This window comes from Talpa europaea (genome assembly GCF_964194135.1).
Source record: "Talpa europaea genome assembly, chromosome: 11".
NCBI lineage: Eukaryota > Metazoa > Chordata > Mammalia > Eulipotyphla > Talpidae > Talpa > Talpa europaea.
In genome coordinates, this window is record NC_140078.1 from 68,122,662 (window position 1) to 68,141,022 (window position 18,361).

An 18,361-nucleotide genomic window follows, 5' to 3' on the forward strand; every position below is an offset into this window, starting at 1 on the left:
TTCAAAACAGCACCAAATTGTTGAGGGTGAGATTTTGTGAGATACAAAATCTGGGGTAACTTCGGCGTTCCTTTCTTGGGCCAGCCCAACCCTGCACTGCCACAATGCGGTTTTAGTTCAGCTTCCCTGGGCCCTTCAGCGCGCGAACCCGGAAGGGCCCACGTAGTTCTCCAGCTTTTAACCACCGGAGCTCTGAAAACGCTCTCCTGCAGCCTTAATTCCAACGTCGGGACACTTTAAAAGGTGGAAACCACGCGCCGGGAACCTCGCCTGCGAGTTGGGCGACACATCAGTAGACAACACCCGGAACTGTACTTCCGATGCGTACCTGACCACGCCGGAACCAGAAACCCTGGGCGTGAGCGCAGCGGAGTATAATAGCTGTAGTACCGCCCACCGCGAGGCCCAGGGAGATGCGGAAGTTGAAGACGCTGACGCAGCTGGGGGAACTTTGCCGCGATGGCTCCTTCCTGTCCGCGACTCCGCCCCCGCCGGAGGGGCTCGGCTCCGGAATTCAAGATGGAGTCGTTGAGTCGAGCTGGACAGGAGATGAGCCTAGCGGCCTTGAAGCGACACGACCCCTACATCACCAGCATCGCAGACCTCACGGGCCAGGTTGCTCTGTACACCTTCTGCCCCAAGGCCAACCAGTGGGTGAGTGTGGCCAGGCGGCTGAGGTCAGGCGCCGACTGCCGCCTCTTAAAGGAGCCGCGCGGCAATACGGGTGATGTGGGAGGCCAGGATGGTGGAGGCGAAGCCAGGAGCTGCAGAAGAGACTGTTCGGTGTCGGTGGAGCGGGAGGCTAGGGGAGAGGAGCGAGAGAAGTAGAACCAAAACATCTGGGGGAAAGCAGATGGAGGGAAGAATTGGAGGAGGATCAATCCCTTGGGGTCGGCTCCAGGAAAGCAGGCGACCTGCCTTCCTAGCAGATGTGTTGGAGAGTGAGACCGGTGGGGTCGGAAAGATGCATGAAAGATTGTGTTTAAACCTTTGAGGGTTACCAGGTAAATTACACCTACATAATCCATAAAGTTACTCTGTTTCCTTACCTCCCGCAACAGAGACATAAATGAGAGCCCCTTCACAGAGGTCATTTGGATTTAAAGCTTGAAATCCAATTAGTTTCAACTCTTGGAGGAGGCTGGGGTGGGGATTAATCCGGTTTTAATCGCACTACGCTGTATTTTCAGAGTTTCGGGAAAGATTTCAAGTTACTTAGAAAAAGGGTTTGCATGTTGATTGGATTTCCTTGAAACCTTTGGGGAAAAGACCCTGTATATGTCTGGTTCTAGCTAGGCAGTAGTGATGTCACCCCCCTGAAGTCTCCCATCAGGCTAAGTACTTTTTGGCTTTTTTGCACTGGAGAGGCCAAGTGTTATTCTTTCTGTTCACTTACTTGTTAGCCCCTGTTTGAAGCTTAATTATTTAAATATTTTACCATAATCTACTAATTAACCTTTCTTAACTCAGTTATAGATTTTGCACTTAGAAAATAATCCGTAAATGTTTTTGGGATTGAATTCATAAATGACTGACATTCACATTTCAGTAAGAAATGAATTCCTAAACAAAACAGGAATAATGTTAGATTATTATCATAATATGTCCTTTATGATAAAATACAGATACATAGATTATATTTAGTCAGTAATTTTGTGAAAATCATTTGTCATTTTTAAACAGTTAACACAGATGAAGAGTGCTTTCATATCATCTTGCTTTACTTCTTTGCTTCATCTGGAAGAGGAGCTATGGAAAGCTACAAAGAACAAAATTATAGATTCTTTTTAAGTATAGTGGGTTTTGACATGTCCTTCATCTGAATTGTTTTGAATCATTTTCCTTTGCTTGGTCTACATCTTAAACTTGTGAAATATGGACTGCAGACAAATGGTGCAAACTTGGGACTGGAATTTTATTACTGACATGCTTTTATTTTAGGTTTTTCACAGATTTTCAGTATTGTGGAATTTTATTTTTGCAATTGTTTCCATTATGAAATACAAAGTTATTACAACTAGAAATGAAAAATAAGCTTCCACCCTTTGTTCATGTGGATCATGACACAGCAGGAACAAAATCTTTGTTATTTTACAGTGAGTTGTAACTGTAAAATGTTTTGTTTGGGCAAGTTTTCTCTTTTAGACAGTTGAATTCAACTTTCTGTTTGGCAGGCAAGAAAAGCCCTCTGAATCCTTCAAAAGGGAAAGTTTGAAATGATATTTAAGTTAGAGCAATACTGGAAGAAACCAAATGATGATAATTTTTAAAAAATTTTGTCCCAGCAAATTCAATTTGATATGATGAACATCTAAAGTTTCATTTGTTAATCACATTAAAATACTTGGTTCCTATCTAGGCTATAAACTGCAGCTAAGATGGTTGTTTTCTTAAAAAACATTGTAACTGTTTAAAACCTAAATATACTCTTGTGACAGCTAGTGAAAGATGGTATGGATTGTACTTTTGTAATCAAAACATTTCATTTAAACTGAAAGGTTTGGGGTTTCCCTGGTGGCACAAGGGGTTAAGACACAACCTATGAAGCTATTCGCAGCCACTGCAGCACTAAGTTCGATCCCCGGCCAGGGAGGTGACCCACATGGTGCAGCAGACCTCTCCTGTCTCACCCCCTGCTCTCCTCAGCAGTGTATTTCAGTCTGCCTGTTGTTCCCCACTCTGTCTCTGGTGAATCCTCTCACCCCCCACACCTCTGGCCTGTACCCCAGTTCTTGTGTGCAAAAATAAATAAATCTTTAAAAAAAATAAAAATAAACTGAAAGGTTTATTTTTAAGATTTTAATAATTATATTAAGGCAAAGTATAGTTTTAATATTCATGATTCTTCAACAAAGTTCCAATAAAAGCAAACAAATTGTATTTAATAGTAATTCTTGAGGAATAATGAAATTTGTTACTCATAAAAATATACCAAGATTCCCCAGTGGTGAAACAAAGTATCCTCTAGGTAAAATGTCCTCTTTTCCCTTGACAACTTTGATAAACTTTAAAAGTGAATAAATTATTGTACACAGGACCTTACTTTTAAAATTAAGAAATCCGACTTAGGGCCTCCCTGGTGGTGCAGGGGATTGAGATGCAACCTATGAAGCTGTCCACAGCCACTGCAGCACAAGTTTGATCCCCAGCCACGGAGCTGCCCACATGGCACAGCAGGCCTCTCCTGACTCTCCCACTGTTCCCCTCAGCAGTGTTTCGGTCGCTCTGCCTATTCTGTTCCCCACTCTGTCTCTGGGGCGGGGTCCTCTCACCACCACCCCCATACCTCTGGCCTGTGCCCCAGTTCTTGTATGCATAAATAAATCTTAAAAAAAAATCTGACTTAAATGCTTTAGCTTTAAAAAGTGAGAGCTAATTCTAGGATTTTCTCCTTTATAATTTAGGAAAAAAATGCTGCTGATACAGGTATAGATCTGGATGGAACATTACATATGCTTTATGCATTAACAGCATAGAAAATATAAAGGAGAAAACTGCTAACAGTAGTTTGTGGGGTGAGAGAGACTTATTTGACTTGTTTGAAAGTGACTGATTTTAAAATAAATAGGTTGATCTTAAACAGGAACTATCTGGGTTGGGCTCCCAGTGGGATCTTCTCCACTGGGACTGTTTGGGGTTGGTTTACAGGAGAAAAAACTAATTGACTCATTGTCTATTATAGGAGAAGACTGACATAGAGGGAACCTTATTTGTATATCGAAGGTAAGCTTTCTTTAAAACATGATAAATACATTTTTTAAAAGTCTACTGGTGAACAATGTCATAGAAAGTTGTTCACCCTGTTGTATGTTTGTCTTTGGATCCTTCTCGCTTGTCCCCTTACAGGTATTCATCCATCCCTAGCTGTGAGAGCCTAACCAAATCATATCCCTTCTTTGTTCCTGTCTGTGATTCAGAATAAAGCAAACTAGGATTTATTTAGAAACCTAGCAAAACCACTTCAAAATAGAAAACATCTTCTAGTAATGAATGAGTCTAAAAAGAGATGCCTTTCTCTCTCCCCCCGTATTAAAAAAAGATACATAGTTGAGAAAAATATAATACATAACTACCTGTAAGATAATGTAGTTAAAAGGGCAGTCCCACACTTTTGTTGTTACTGAATAAGAGGTTTTTGTCCATGAGTCTGTCATCTTTCCACACCCTTCCACCCAGAGTTCTGGAATGTGCAGTCTTTAGTAGCATATGTATTTTTAGTTTGAGAGTCCCTTCAAGAACCTAGATTATTCATAATTTTACGTTTTTTAATTTTAACATTTCCACAAATTCATTATCTTGAAACTGGTTTGCTGTTTACACCTTTTGTTAGGCTATAATTGTTGCCTAAAGGCAACTCACAAGATATGATAATTGGTTTTTATAGCTTAGGGATTCCACAGGAGCAATTACTGATACCTGTTCCTTTTCCCTTCCCCCCCCCCCCATTATAAGTTATCTTTTAAGGATTGCCTTTCTCCACTGATGGTAATTAACATAAATTTGCCAATAATCTTGTAAATTTTGATATAAAGCTTTGAGATAATGTCTAAGCACACTGATCTTTTTCTTCATTAAAATGTAAAATGCTTTGATGTTATACTCCAAGCTCTCCTTTGACAATTGTTCCCTGTTACTCATCTTTCTCCTTAAAAAAGAAAAAAAGACTTTCAATCTTCATTTCATTGTTCTTCATCACCAGTAGAAATCTCTAGAAACTCTTCAACTGTTATATACCAATAGAACCTTAATATCTGCATAAATATTTGCAAAATACTTTCTTGGCCATATTGTTTCAGTACAATACAGATCCATTGGTTATAGAAAATGGATCTGTATTATAGTTTAGTGAGTGAAATGATTTTAATAAAAGGAGACTAAAAAAGCTTTATTTTGGAAATATGACAACATTTTATGTATTTTGGATAAAGGTGTACCAGGAAGTTAGATCACTTTGCAGAGACCTTAGTATAGAAGAAACCTAAATTTGGAGTCAAAAAGACTAAAAGCTCAATGCTGGTTACATTATTTGTGTGACTTTGGGCATTAATCTTTCTGAGGTTTGTTTCCTTATCATTGTAGACTAGGGTTCTGATATCTTCCCTTTGCATAAAGAGAAATGAATCAGAAATTGAAGTGTTACTATATGTGAGGCGTGTCTAAAGGATCATGTAAAAAGTCCCCAGTCACCAAGGACTGTTATTATAGGATCTTCTATCTGACTCAGGAGTTCTGTGGAAAGACCCATTTGGTGCAAGAACACTCATTGTAATGGTGTTATACCAATCCTTATAACCAATCCTGTGCCATATTTAAAATAAATATTTTCATTGAGCAAATGTTTATTGAACATTTACTCCGTCTTATCTTGTGATACATCTGAAAAAAAGATGTAAATCCTATTTGCATAGAGTTTACATTCTAGTGGAGAAAGGCAGTAAATAAAGAAAGTAATAAATAAGTGGTATGGGAAAAGAGGGGAAGATTAGAGCTATTGTGCATTAAAAAGGATAGTTCATGTAAGGCCTCATTGAGAAAGTGACATTTGAGCAAAGAATTGCTCTAGATGCGATAACTGTAGATTCTGGGCAAGAGGTCTTTAAGAAGAACCATGCCTGCAGGGAGAGTGGCAAGGAACCCAGTGTAGCTAGAACAGGAGGAGCAAGGGAAGAGGTATAAAAGATGAAGTCAAGGGGAACACACATCGGGTAGAGCCTGGATCGGTTTAGGAAGACATGATTGACTTCAGTCCTTGGAAGCTTCTGTACTGTGGAGAGGTAGCTCTGACTTAAAATTTTTGTCTACAGCTTTTAGTGCTAATACTGTTGTATAAAATAATAAGTCGTGTGTGTGTGTGTGTGTGAGAGAGAGAGAGAGAGAGAAAATGAAGTAGATGGCATTTCTGCAGATTAAACAGATTTTTTTTTCTGTTAAATCTAAGGTCAGCCTCACCATACCATGGTTTCACTATTGTGAATCGACTGAACATGCATAATCTAGTTGAACCAGTGAATAAAGATTTAGAATTTCAGCTTCATGAACCATTTCTTCTATATAGAAATGCAAGCCGTGAGTATATCTGTTTTATTATAATTCACATATTTATAATTAAAATTGAGTGACTATACAACCACATTATTTTTAAAGTTTCAAATTAATAAATGCAGTCTATACTCCTTTCGTTATAAATGAGTCTTAGTGAGATCAAATCTTTTTCATTAGAGTTCTAAAATTGAATCTTTTGTATGCAATAACTTACTGCAGTTACCTATACTATTATATTTAATAGTATTATATTAAATGAAAATAAGTTTCACTTTTTGTTTTTATTGTGACACTGAATTATTGGCTGCCCACGACCCTAAGCAACAGAACTTACTTTGAGAGAGACACAGGATAGGAATAGATACTACTGTTTCTTTCCACAAAGAAAGTACTGTTTTTGCCTGGATAGTGGTATTTTTCAGACTGTTTAGTCTAATGTCAGCTGGACACAAGTGCTAGGCCAGGAGTTATTATGCTTTAATCTTAAAATAACCTTTGTCAGGGGCCTCGTTGGTGGCATGGGGGTTAAGCACCACACTATGAGGCGGTCTGCAGCCTCTGCAGCACAAGTTCAAGCCCCAGCTGACCAGGGAGAAACCCACATGGTGAAGCAGACCTCTCCTGTCTCACCTGCTGCTCCCCTCAGCAGTGTATTTCATTCTGTCTGCCTGTTCTGCTCCCTGCTTTGTCTCTGGTGAATCCTCTCACACACACATACACACACACACCCCGCATCTCTGGCCTGTACCCCAGCTCTTGTATGCATAAATAAATAAATCTTAAATAAAAAAATAAGAAATGGAAATTCAAATATCTAAAAAAAATAGTAACCTTTGTCAGGTCAGATAAGTCAATTGATGGTTGAAGAGGGAGATGTTAACCCTTTTTTCTAATTCCTAGTTCAGGTTTCTTTCAGGCATTGTATAGACTCTAATCTAAAGTGGCCCTTTTGAGGGTGAGATACTAAAAAGTATGTTTTGAGCCTGTATGGCCATGTGGGTATTGAAGATCTGAGTGTTTGAAGACAGAAGGCAAACCAGTGTTTGGCTTTGACTGTGGAGATAACAAAACTGTTTATGGTGGCAGAATGTGCTCTAACTCTGGGAGATTGCTGAAGAATTGTTGCTTCTAACTTAAAAAGTAAAAGTTAACTGTGTTGAAATTTTATTTGACTAGAAGGCAAAATGTATTGGGGGAATATCTTCAATATGAATTATAAAAAGCTACTAGAAATTATGCATCTTTTAATTTTCTGAATGAGAAATGGTGAGGCCTATTTTGACACCAGAAGCCCCAAATTCTACTCCATGGTTCACTTTTAAATATCTAAGTGAAACAAAATGTGTCTCTTGACTTTTCAGTAAACTATTTGTCCAGATAATCACCTCTCTGAGATTTTAATTTTTGTGAACATACCGTGTTAAATTCAGTTATTATTTAATATGTATTTAAACTAATATTAACAATAGGATTCCTTCAGATGGCTGATTTGTGTTGAGTATTCTCTGCAGAGGAATACAGATGCGAGCTTTTTAAGTGAAATTGCTTTAATTCTGCTCTTTACTGTCTGGAAACTTAATCTAACTATTATTGCTCCTAAGAAACATATTGTACAAATAGGAAAATTATCAGAGGCCCATATAATTAACTACTGTTTAGCATAAGCCTGAAGTGAATTATGCTGTATTTTTTTTGTAAGTACAGGTTCCTGCGAAGTGGTAAGTGCAGCATAACAAATAAATTAAGCCATGATTAACCAAAATTTAGGTAATCAGAGCTTCAGCTATCTAAAAATATTTCTATAGTCCATGTATAAAGAAAAAAAGGCAAATAATAGGAGAAAACAAACTAATATTAGGCTTTACTTTGTGATAATCTGGCAACCTGGGGTCTGCCTAAAAATATCAATATTCAATAACTTTACCCACACTATATTGTCATAATTGATAAGACCTTAAATCATTAGGAGTATTTATGTTAATTTAAATATCCTTGGGCAGAAAAACACACTAACTCACTTTATTTTGGAAAGATTTTCAGCACAAGGTTGAAACAGAGGTTTCCTTAGTTAAACAGAAAAGTCACTTAACCAGGTCATTCCATAACCTCATTATTAAAGCACTGAATCATATCCGCCATATAGTTTCCAATATTGCTCATTAGAAATTCAAGAGCATAGCAGCTTGTTTTCAGACTAGAGAAGGGCCTGAAAAGGTCAAGTACAACACTGGGAATACTAGAAACAGTTTACTAGAGGAGCTCGGGAAACTATTTAAAAGGAAAAACTATCAGGGAGATGTGACAAAGCAGCATAAAATGATTTGGGGAGTGTTAAGTCCTCTACAGAGTGTATGTTTTGTCTAGCTAGTCTTAAAAGTGGGAAAGAGTCTTGTCAAATCAGCAAGCTTTTGAGCTGCTCAGGGATTTGTTCTTTAAATAAAAAGTTAATTAGTGTCTGATAGTACATACAGGTAATTATACTTGAATCTGTAGCTGCTCTTCTGTAGTTTTCTTGTGGGAAATACTGCCAAGACACCTGACCCAATTTTCTCAAGTTACATTTCAGATCCAGCTTCATTCAAATCAATTTTGAGTTAATGTAATAGAAAATCGAACTTTGCTTTTTCTAAATTATTTGTTTTGGTTTTTATTTTAGTTTATTCTTAAGCAAACTGCCTGCCCCATAAGTAAAATCTGAGAAAATTCTTACACCAGTCAAGTGCTAGTGTTTACTTTTATATACTCATAAGAGCCTTTTGGCCGCCATAAGACCCCAGTGGTACTGCAGTGAAGATTAGGAAGACTGCATATTCTGTAGTTACTAAGCAAAAGTGATATTCCCAGCACCTTATCTTTTCTTTTTATTATTATTATTATTTATTTTATTTATTTTTATGTAGAAGAACTGGGTTGTAGGCCAGAGGTGTGTGGGGTAAGAAGATTCACCAGAAATAGAGTGGGGAGCAGAATAGGCAGATTTACTGAAATACACTGCTAAGGGGAGCAGTGGATAAGACAGGAGAGTTCTGCTGCACCACATGGGTTAGCTCCCTGGCTGGGGATCAGGCGGTCTCAGTGATAACACTTAAGACTTTACCACTAGGACCCTAAAGACACCTCCCAGCACCTTGTTTATGATTCCCAACTTAAAGATGAGGGAAACAAGTTGAAATTTGCTCAAAAGTCACAAAGGTAATAAGTAACAGATGCACAATCTAAATCTGTCTGTTGAGCTTCAAAGCCAATAGCCTCTCTACTACAGCAATAAAATTACTTTCAGTCCATATTCTAGAGCAATGCTACCTAGTAGAATTCTGTGATGATAAGTTTTCTCTATCAGTGCTGTCCCTTATAGCAGCCACCAGCCATATGTGTTGACCAACTGAAACATGGTTACTACAACCAAGGATTTTTTGTTTATGTAATTTGATAAATTTGAACTTAAATAGCTTTATGAGGCTAGTGGCTACCATTATTAGACAATAGAGGTCTAAAACATGAATCCATGCTCAAACACAGCATTTGTTGTGCCATATCTGAATTAAACAACCTGAAGTGAACTTGTTTTAACCTCTGAACTTGATTTTTATGCCTCCATTTTTGTTATTTCTTTTTAAAATTTAGAAATGATTTCTAGATATATACAGGCTGCAGAAAATATTCCTGAGGTGACTTTGCAGTAGTAATACTCTTTTGGTGTGAAATTAAGTTTGGAGATAAGAATTCTTGTCTAGGCTTTACAATTTCACTGCAACCTTGGGCAAATCACTTCAACAATTGATCTGACCTTCTTAAAAGGGTATTATGTGTATATCTCCTTCCTGAGCTTGAGCCAACCCAAATGATCTTAAGTCTTGGGCCAGAAAGTGTCATAAGGACTTTGCTGTTATTTACATTCTCTTCTATCCCAGTCCACAGTGTGCTTCTTCCTATCCCTTCTGATCAGCACCATGACACGCTAAGGTCTCTATTTACCCTTATAAATATTTTCATATATTGTAAGGACCATTACGAGAGAGCCTGAGGTATGTAAGTTAAAAAATATATGATAAATTGAGAAATCTTACAGTGCATAAACTTTTTAAAGCATGTGGAAGAAGCAGTTCTGATCAGTGAATCATAGTGTTCATTTTTATCAGTATACTGGAAAATTTTATATTAATGTAATGATGTTTTAATCTGTAGTCATTTCTCCCTAAGAAAAAGTTAATGATAGTTTTAACTTTGTGCTTAGTTGAAAAAAAATAGCTCTTTTGCTTTGTAGACATAGTCATTAATACCAGTCTGCTTATCTTCTGTTTTCATTTGTGAACAGAGTTAATTTTGCTAAATAGATTTTAAAGTCATTTTTTGGAGATTGTGTGGCACAGGCACATTAAAGAAAATATCCTTCAACTCCTCCAGCAATATCTTAACAGAAAATCTTCCTCCTACAAACATTTAAAGATGCTAAATATAATGTATATTATAACGTGTAATAATATAACATGTAAAATATTAAAGGCATAGCTTAGCCAAAAAGGGAATAGAAAACATTTCAGTGGGTCAGCATCAAAGTAAAACTTGAAAGCTAAAGTAAAATGCTTGTAAGCCGACGTTGACTACTGCATAGGATCAGTAGACAAGTCCTCCCAAGTTGGGGAGTTGGAGCTGAGACCGATGTACCAGGAGACAGCCAGTTCTCCTAATGAGCTACATATTACTAAATTAGGAAGATTGACAGGCAAGTTTATCTCAGTCTGGCCTATGAGTTAAAGGAAAGTTTAAAAGAAAATGTCTTCTGTAACTTAACCATGAGCCTTCCCTTACACAAATTTGGGGTTCAAGTTATATCATCCAGTTGGTGTAATTTCTTACCAAGAAATTAATATAAAGTTAATCTTTATAGTGAGTACACTAGGACACTTGGCAAAAGAAAATGCAGAAACCTTTCTGGGACTCATCCCTAACCCAGATTGCCCACGGATGTCATAAATAAACCTCATGGTCCAAAATCATTAAATATACAAAGAAATAATTCACAATCAATTAAAGGCATGTAACAACAAATAGCAGGGCTGGCCAACCCTTCCCAAAAGCTTCAGAAATGATCATATGGAAACTTTAATGCATATAAGTATCAGATGTAGTTTACAAAATAAATGACAGGAAGATTGGAAAAATAAGTAAAAATTCTAGAAATTAAAATTTTGATTATTGAAATAAACTCTCTAGCTGGATTCAACAGTTAATTAGTAACAACTAAGAAGAGAATTAGTGAACTAGAAGAGAGAACTAAAGAAATTATTCAGAATGCACCCCAGAAATAGAAAGAAATGAGAAATATGAACAAAGTATAGTTGAAAACTAACATATGACAGGGAGAAATTTACAAATGGTAGATTAGATTTAGAGGGGGACAATAATTGTATCAGAGAGTATGACTGAGAATTTTATAGAATCCATTAATGACATAAACCTCAGATTTAGGTAGCAGAATAAGGCCCTAAGCCTAATAAATAGGAAAATTACATGCCTTGACAAAGTGTAGTAAAATATCAAAGACAAGAGACAGAGGTAACCAAAGACTGCTTGAGATTATTTACAATGGAGCACTAATTAGACTGACAGCTATTAAGTTTTGAAAGACAAAGGAATATTTTCTGAGTACTGAGAAATACTGAGTTATTTTCAATAATTCAAGAGAACCAGAAAATGACATTTTTCAATAAAACCAATGTTTGTTTTCAGTAGATCCTTGTTGTAGGAGCAGTGTTGCCCTTGAAATGTGCCTAGTGCAACTAAGTTTTTAAAAGTACTTAACTTTAAACTAAGTTTTCAGTTTAGTTTAATGTAAATTTAAGGTACAGTTCTATAGACGATCATTCAGAAATTTAACAAAGAGCACAGAAGAAATGAGATTTAAGAAACAATGAGCAAAGAAAGGCAGTAAATCAGAATAAATTAGCAGTAATACAGCATAGAAATCGTTCAAACCTAAAGTATCCCAAGACTGAAGTTAATTTAAATTGATGAACTGTAAACTTTTGAATCAAGCTATATATGTTCAAAAAATTCAGCACAAAAATAGAATGTTACAACTTACAAATCAGGATGGGAAAAAATAGAAACCATGGGATATAGAAAACCCAAAATAAAATGGAAAAAATAAATAATTTGGTGATTTTAATACATTAAGTGAACTGCCAGTTAAGAGACAGAGATTCTGAGATTGCCTTTAAGTACAGGATTTGCCTATGATTCTGTTTTCAGAAACTTAAAACTGAAAAGCCCGTTGAAAGTAAAGGGATAAAATGAGATGGTACGCAGACCTCTCCTGCCGCCCGCTGCTCCCCTCAGCAGTGTACTTCGGTCCTTCTGCCTGCTCTGCTCCCCGCTTTGGCTCTGTTGAATGCTCTCACCCTCCCGCGCTTCTGACTGTACCCAGTGCTTGTATAAATAAATAAAAATAAATCTTAAAAAAAAAAAAGTAAAGGGATTAAATGAGATATAGCAATTACTAACGAAACAAGGCCAGTGAAGCATGTTAATCATACATGACAGATTCTAAAGTGAATATCATGATCAGAGATCAAAATTACCACATAAATGGTAAAAGGCGTAAATTACCTAGAAGATATATGACTCCAAATTGGTATATAGCTAGCATACATCAAAATTACATATAAAAATCCATAATTACGTAGTGACAGATTTTAATAGGCCACCTCTCTGATTGGCAATTTAGTACAGTTTTGGGATATTTAAATAATGCACTTAGCAGGCAGTTCAAGAATTTGCTTTTTTTTTTTTTCCCTCAAGTACATATTTGAATTTTATAGAAAGTGTTACATGAGGTCATCTAGTCCAAGAAGTTAAAATAAAAAAAGAGAGAGAGAGACACCTGAATTATGTTGATGGAAAATAAGTCAATGGGTAGAAATTCATTGGAGAAGGCAGAAATTACAATAAAACAGTGAAAAGAATCAACAAAACAAAATCACCTATAACCTGTTTGATACAACAACCAAAAGAACAAGGGGATGCATAATAGGTAATAAATTACATATATGTTGCTGCTAGAAGTAGAGAACACACATTTTTTAAAAAACAAGAATACAAAGTAGAGCTTTTTGCCTTAGGTATTAACAGAGTTTCCTAGTAAAAATATAGTGTAACAAATTTACTTAGGAGAAGTAGATTGGAATAGACTCAAAAACAATAAAATAATTGGGTAAATTAAAATCTCTCCCATCATAGGCAAAGAAAATGCTAAGAATGTTCTACTCAGTAAATGGTACTTAGACAATTAGTTTTCCATGTAGAGACCTGTCTCTGAAAAAGAGGATAAGATATAGGATCTTTACATTTCTGATCTTGATCATCACAACACAAACATCTCCACAGGCTACTCTTCTGCAGTGAGGAAATCATGCTTCCACTATTCCTTCCACAAGCACTAGGCGAGCACCTGCTACAACCAGCACACCTCACTAAGTATGTTTCTCTTAGAGAGTACATATACCCCAAGGCCAATGTTATTAGGGCTCCTTTAATTTCCACTTCTGTGGACACCTGTCAGCATGGAAGTGATAACTTGGATTCTTGATAGACAGTCAGGCAGACATGTGGGTATGCCTACTTGTCACTTAATTATGAAATGCTCCAAGAATGTTCCATCGGTGGATTCTGAGTAATTTTTTTTTAATCCACAATTTGGTACGTGAAATTGAAAAAAAAAAGTAAAAAGCAAGCAAAACCTTTTTCTTTTTGTTACAACTAGACTTGTTAATTGAAAACATTAAAAGTTCGTGGTTACCATCAAACTATGTTAAGATCAAGTCTAGCATTTAATAATTTTTCTTTTGCAAAACTATTTCAGTATTGCCTTTTACTATGTTAAACAAGCAAATTAACTTGACATATGCCTTAATCTAGTGGTATTTATTGAATATATCTCCTATGCCAAGTACTTTATCATCTCTTTTAAAACTGTTGTGCACTTTCAAAGAATTTTATTATTTTCTCTTTTTTTAGTCATTAGGGTCTATTTATTTTCTTTAAAAATTATAGGCAGGAGTGATAAAGAATATTAGAATTTGTAGTGTCAGAACTCTGCCTTTCTGATAAGAGTCAGGATTCTTAATGAAACATTCTATGTTAATCCCAGCACTTTGCATATTTACTCTTTAAACAACCTTGTAGTTAATGGTAAAATTATTGATTTCAGTTCTGTGATTTGAAAAAGTGTTAGTTGTAAATTTGAATGGTTTAGCTCATAGTGAAGGAAATGGAGTCTATCTGAAAGATTTTGAAGAAATTTACGTGTTTTTTCTTGGTTGTTTTATCAACAATAGTGATCCATTAATTAGTAGAAATATACAGTTTAGATTTTCTCCACTTGGACCTAACTTTATTCTGTCTTTAGACCTTTGTGTCATGCTGGTTTTAAACAAAAGAGAAGTAATTATTTTGCTTGCATGTTAAACTTGACATCTTTTTACTGAAAGATAATTAGTAAAAGGATAACTCCTCATATTTCTTATACCTAACATCTTAAGGCTTGAATCTCCACCGAATGAAAGTTTTTGTATTTTTAAATGTTTTCTATAATCCATAAGCACTTTTGGAAAAACAAAGCCCTTTTCAGTTTTCCAAAATTCTGAATCTTATTTTACCTTGCCACTTTTAAACAGTAAAAAAAAAAAAAAAAAGTAGTGATTTGTATAAAACACTTTCACAGTAATTGTATTTGGATAAAATCTAATCTGAAATTTTCTGGAAAACACATTTATGACATATAGCTATTAGTCTACTATGTTGCTTTAGAACATGTTTAACAATAACCAAAACAAGAACAATTGAAAATAAAATTATTTCTATTAAATATTTTTAGAACTTACCTCCAAAAGCCTGTGAGAAGTACCCTGTCGTCTCTGATTCACTTACAACTTTTCCTTTATATCTGGCATCAGTCCTTTGATACAGAACATTTTTAATTAAAATTAGATCGCTAGAAAAGGTAGGGAGATTCATTTCCATAGTGTTGAAAATGCAGCTGCCAAATGGAAAGTTTTAAAAAAGAAATACTGTAGTGTGTGCTTTTTTTTTTCTCCTTGTCCTTTCTCAGTTCAAGGGCAAGACTTAAAACAGTAGAGACAGTAGGTCGGTTGTTGGCATTTGTTGCAAGTTTTCAGACTTAAAGCACAGTGCAAGAAATTTCCTTGCAAGAGAAGTTTAGAATCTGTCAAGTCAAAAAATGTCAGTTCCACCTCCAAACTGAAAGAGGAATTTATAAACAATTTTAAGAAGTTCCACAATTCATTCTTTGTGATCTTTGGATTCAGCACAGTACTTCTTCCGCAGCCTGAAGAAAAGTGTCAGTCTTCCACCATCAGCAGCAGCACTGCTGTGGTTGGTATGATTCTGTAATCAGTGAAGGAAAAAGAATCTGTGGCAACTGCATTAGTCTAGCCTTCTGGACCAAGATAAGGGGAGAGCCTTGCTGTTGCCACATTCATAGGCTCAAGGGGTAAAAAAAACAAACCAAAAAAAAGCAAACATGAAAACATAGAATGACTTAAGACTCACTCCACGGTTGACCTGGTGACACTGTTAGGTCAGATGTTTCAAAAATCTGTTATCACTTTCTATCATTGTAGATTGCTGCTAAGTATTCTAGTAGAACGTCCACAGGTACCTTTTTATTAACTTTGTGAGTCTATGAACATTTCAGAATTTCCATAGTGGATTGTTTTCATTATGTCTCGCTCATTACTGGTTTCCTCCCCCTAAGATTCCCCTCCCCCCCAAATATTGTCTGGTAAAAAGCAACTTTTAACTTCTGTGTGTGTGGTATCTTCATAACTGTAAAGATTTTTAAAGTTAACCATGTGTCACCATTTATCTCTTATATAATGATTGTTTTATGATTCATAAGGAAAGCAGTAATTACTTGTAGAGGCAGGCAGAGATGTGTTCTTAACATGTATGTGTATAGGTTTTCACCTTGTGTTTGCATAGTGAAGTATATTGAGGAGATAAAAATTGAGACACAGAGTAACCACTAGTCCAAAATTTGAATCCACTCTGGAATGGGCAGAATGAACTCCTATATTGAGCGGTTGCAATTCAGTACCCTGGAGGATCCAAGCAAATCTGAGCTAGTCACGAAGTCACTGCTTCCAAGCATGATCAGTTTTTTCTTTTTATTAAAAGGAAGACATGCGATAAGCATTTGCTACCAACATTTAAAAACTCGGATATTTTACACACACATCCACAGCTGGATCTCTACAATTTCTTTGTGTGGCCATAGAACACCTGCTTTCCTGCAAGCACTAGCAGTTGGAGCATGGGGTTAGCCATGCCTACCTAGCACAGCCTCACTGATCCCACCACACCCCAGCCTCCCTTACACCCCTGAGGAAATTTGCCTTCACACCTAGTTAGATGAACTCTTAGTAAGTTGATAGAAAAATATGTAGGAGAGAAGTTAGGGAAATGAAAGAAGTTCCCTCTTTTCTTACACTGCTGTCTGACCTAACTATTTTCCAAAGCCTTTGCTCTAGGTTTTTGTAAGTCCCAGAAATAAGAACTCAGGTCCATGGATGCCATGAGCCATGTGTCCCACCCTTTGATGTTCCTTATGATACATAAAAATAATGTTTATGTGGGACACTAGGGTGAATGGATCACCAGTGGGAGTTGTATGGGTCCAACATTTTGCCACACCCAAAATCACTTGCAGCACATGCTTAGGGGAAACACTGCCTTAGGGAGTGGCAGATACTGTGGGGGGGGAATAAAGGCTATAAACCCTAACAGCAGAGGTTAAGCCCTCTTTTATCAGATATTGCCCATCATTTATCAGTAGTGATATTCTTGGGTTTATTTTCCTTAATCCCTAAAGAAGTTCAGTGCTCTTTTCATGAGTCTGAATCCTGTAAAGTGAACTTTTCTTCTGCCATGTTAGTATTCAGTGGATGTGTGTTCTTTAGACCTAAAGGGATACACTGCTGCTAAGGTAACTGAATTACATTTACCAGTCCGTATGGCTCGTGCCATTTCCTCGCCTGCCTATTTGCCACCTACCACAATTTCCTGTCATAATCTTTAATCAGTTTGTCCCTGGCTTCATTGCCTTTTCCCCCCTACCTCAGAGCCTTTCTCTTCCTTGCTCTTTTCCAATCTTTGCTCTGATATAGGGGCCCCAGGCTTATTCTTGTCTTAAAGAAAATGATCTGTCAAGGCCAGAGCATGTGCTTTTTCACTTACCAAGGCAGGCTAATGTTTATGGCATCTGTTCATTCTTATATTACTTTTATAATCAGAAGGATCTTCCTTATGTCTAGAGTAAATATTTTTGACTAAGTTCAATGCTCATTTTCATGTTTTTGTTTCCTAGTTTAGGAGATCTTTGTCAGTGTCATCTTTAGAAATTTTATAACTCTTAGCACCATTGCCAAAAAGTTTTTATCAAATCCCTTCTTTGCTTGGCACTATGCTGAGAAAATCTCCAGCCTCCTCAAATCCTTTTAGAAAGTAGGTCAAATCTTAAATACTAAATGAATAAAAGGCAACATAGCATAAGCGTGATTTTTTGTGACATTTCACAGGATATCTGGAAGTTTCAAGCAGTAATTCTACAGACTCTCTATTAATTTGAGTTTTCTTGGTCTTGAGTGTGCCCTCTACCATTCCAGATGAGAAACAGAGTAAAATATATCAAACAGGCTGCTGCATCCTCAAACAGGCCTCTCTAGGGAAAAGGAAAAACTCGCTCTTTTGACTTTTAATTTTCTGAGCATTAAATAATTCAAACACGTTTAATCTTTGTCAGTCTTATTTGTCACACTTTCGCAAGAAAAGTGCTATTTTGAAAAGCAAAGGAAACATTTAGTTTCTGCATCTTGATTTTTCATAAAAGTACTGCATAATAATTAGGTATCCTGTCACACTTACTCACTCTTCAGTGACTTGCTTATCCAGCATGACTTACTTGGGACAGCTATTAACAGCCATGATACATGGTGGGTCTCCAATAACTAGATAGTTTGCTTTCATCTTAAGAAAAGCCATTTATAAAATGGGATGCCATCATTATTTACCATAGTGAAATAATACTGTATTGTCAAATCCCTAAATCCTCTGTGGTATAGTTAATCAGGGAAAATTATTTCAGGATGTTTCTGCAAAGTGAATTGTTGGCAGGATGTGTTGGATCTTATTCTTGAGGGAAGAATACTTAACTTTGGTTTGGAGACTGGGTCTTGCAAGGTTTTAACCGTCTAGTGAACTTTGTCTGTCTTTCCTCACTGGTGACAGTGACAGACTCAAT

At 36.5% G+C, this 18,361-nt stretch overlaps 2 protein-coding genes across 2 annotated transcripts in view; one reads left to right on the forward strand and one right to left on the reverse strand.

Moving 5' to 3' along the window:
• CACNA1D (calcium voltage-gated channel subunit alpha1 D) overlaps positions 1-15,057 on the reverse strand; it is a gene marked incomplete at both ends in the record, with an annotated part of 357,356 nt that extends 342,299 nt beyond the window's left edge. The window contains one exon of the mRNA XM_084248163.1: positions 14,925-15,057. Within this exon, the coding sequence (XP_084104289.1) occupies positions 14,925-15,057 (133 nt within the window). The remainder of the gene's footprint in view (positions 1-14,924) is intronic.
• DCP1A (decapping mRNA 1A) overlaps positions 509-18,361 on the forward strand; it is a gene marked incomplete at its 3' end in the record, with an annotated part of 43,415 nt that continues 25,562 nt past the window's right edge. Inside the window, exons 1-3 of the mRNA XM_084248168.1 lie at positions 509-654; positions 3,683-3,723; positions 5,939-6,066. Of these exons, the coding sequence (XP_084104294.1) occupies positions 520-654; positions 3,683-3,723; positions 5,939-6,066 (304 nt within the window). The 5' untranslated portion in view covers positions 509-519. The remainder of the gene's footprint in view (positions 655-3,682; positions 3,724-5,938; positions 6,067-18,361) is intronic.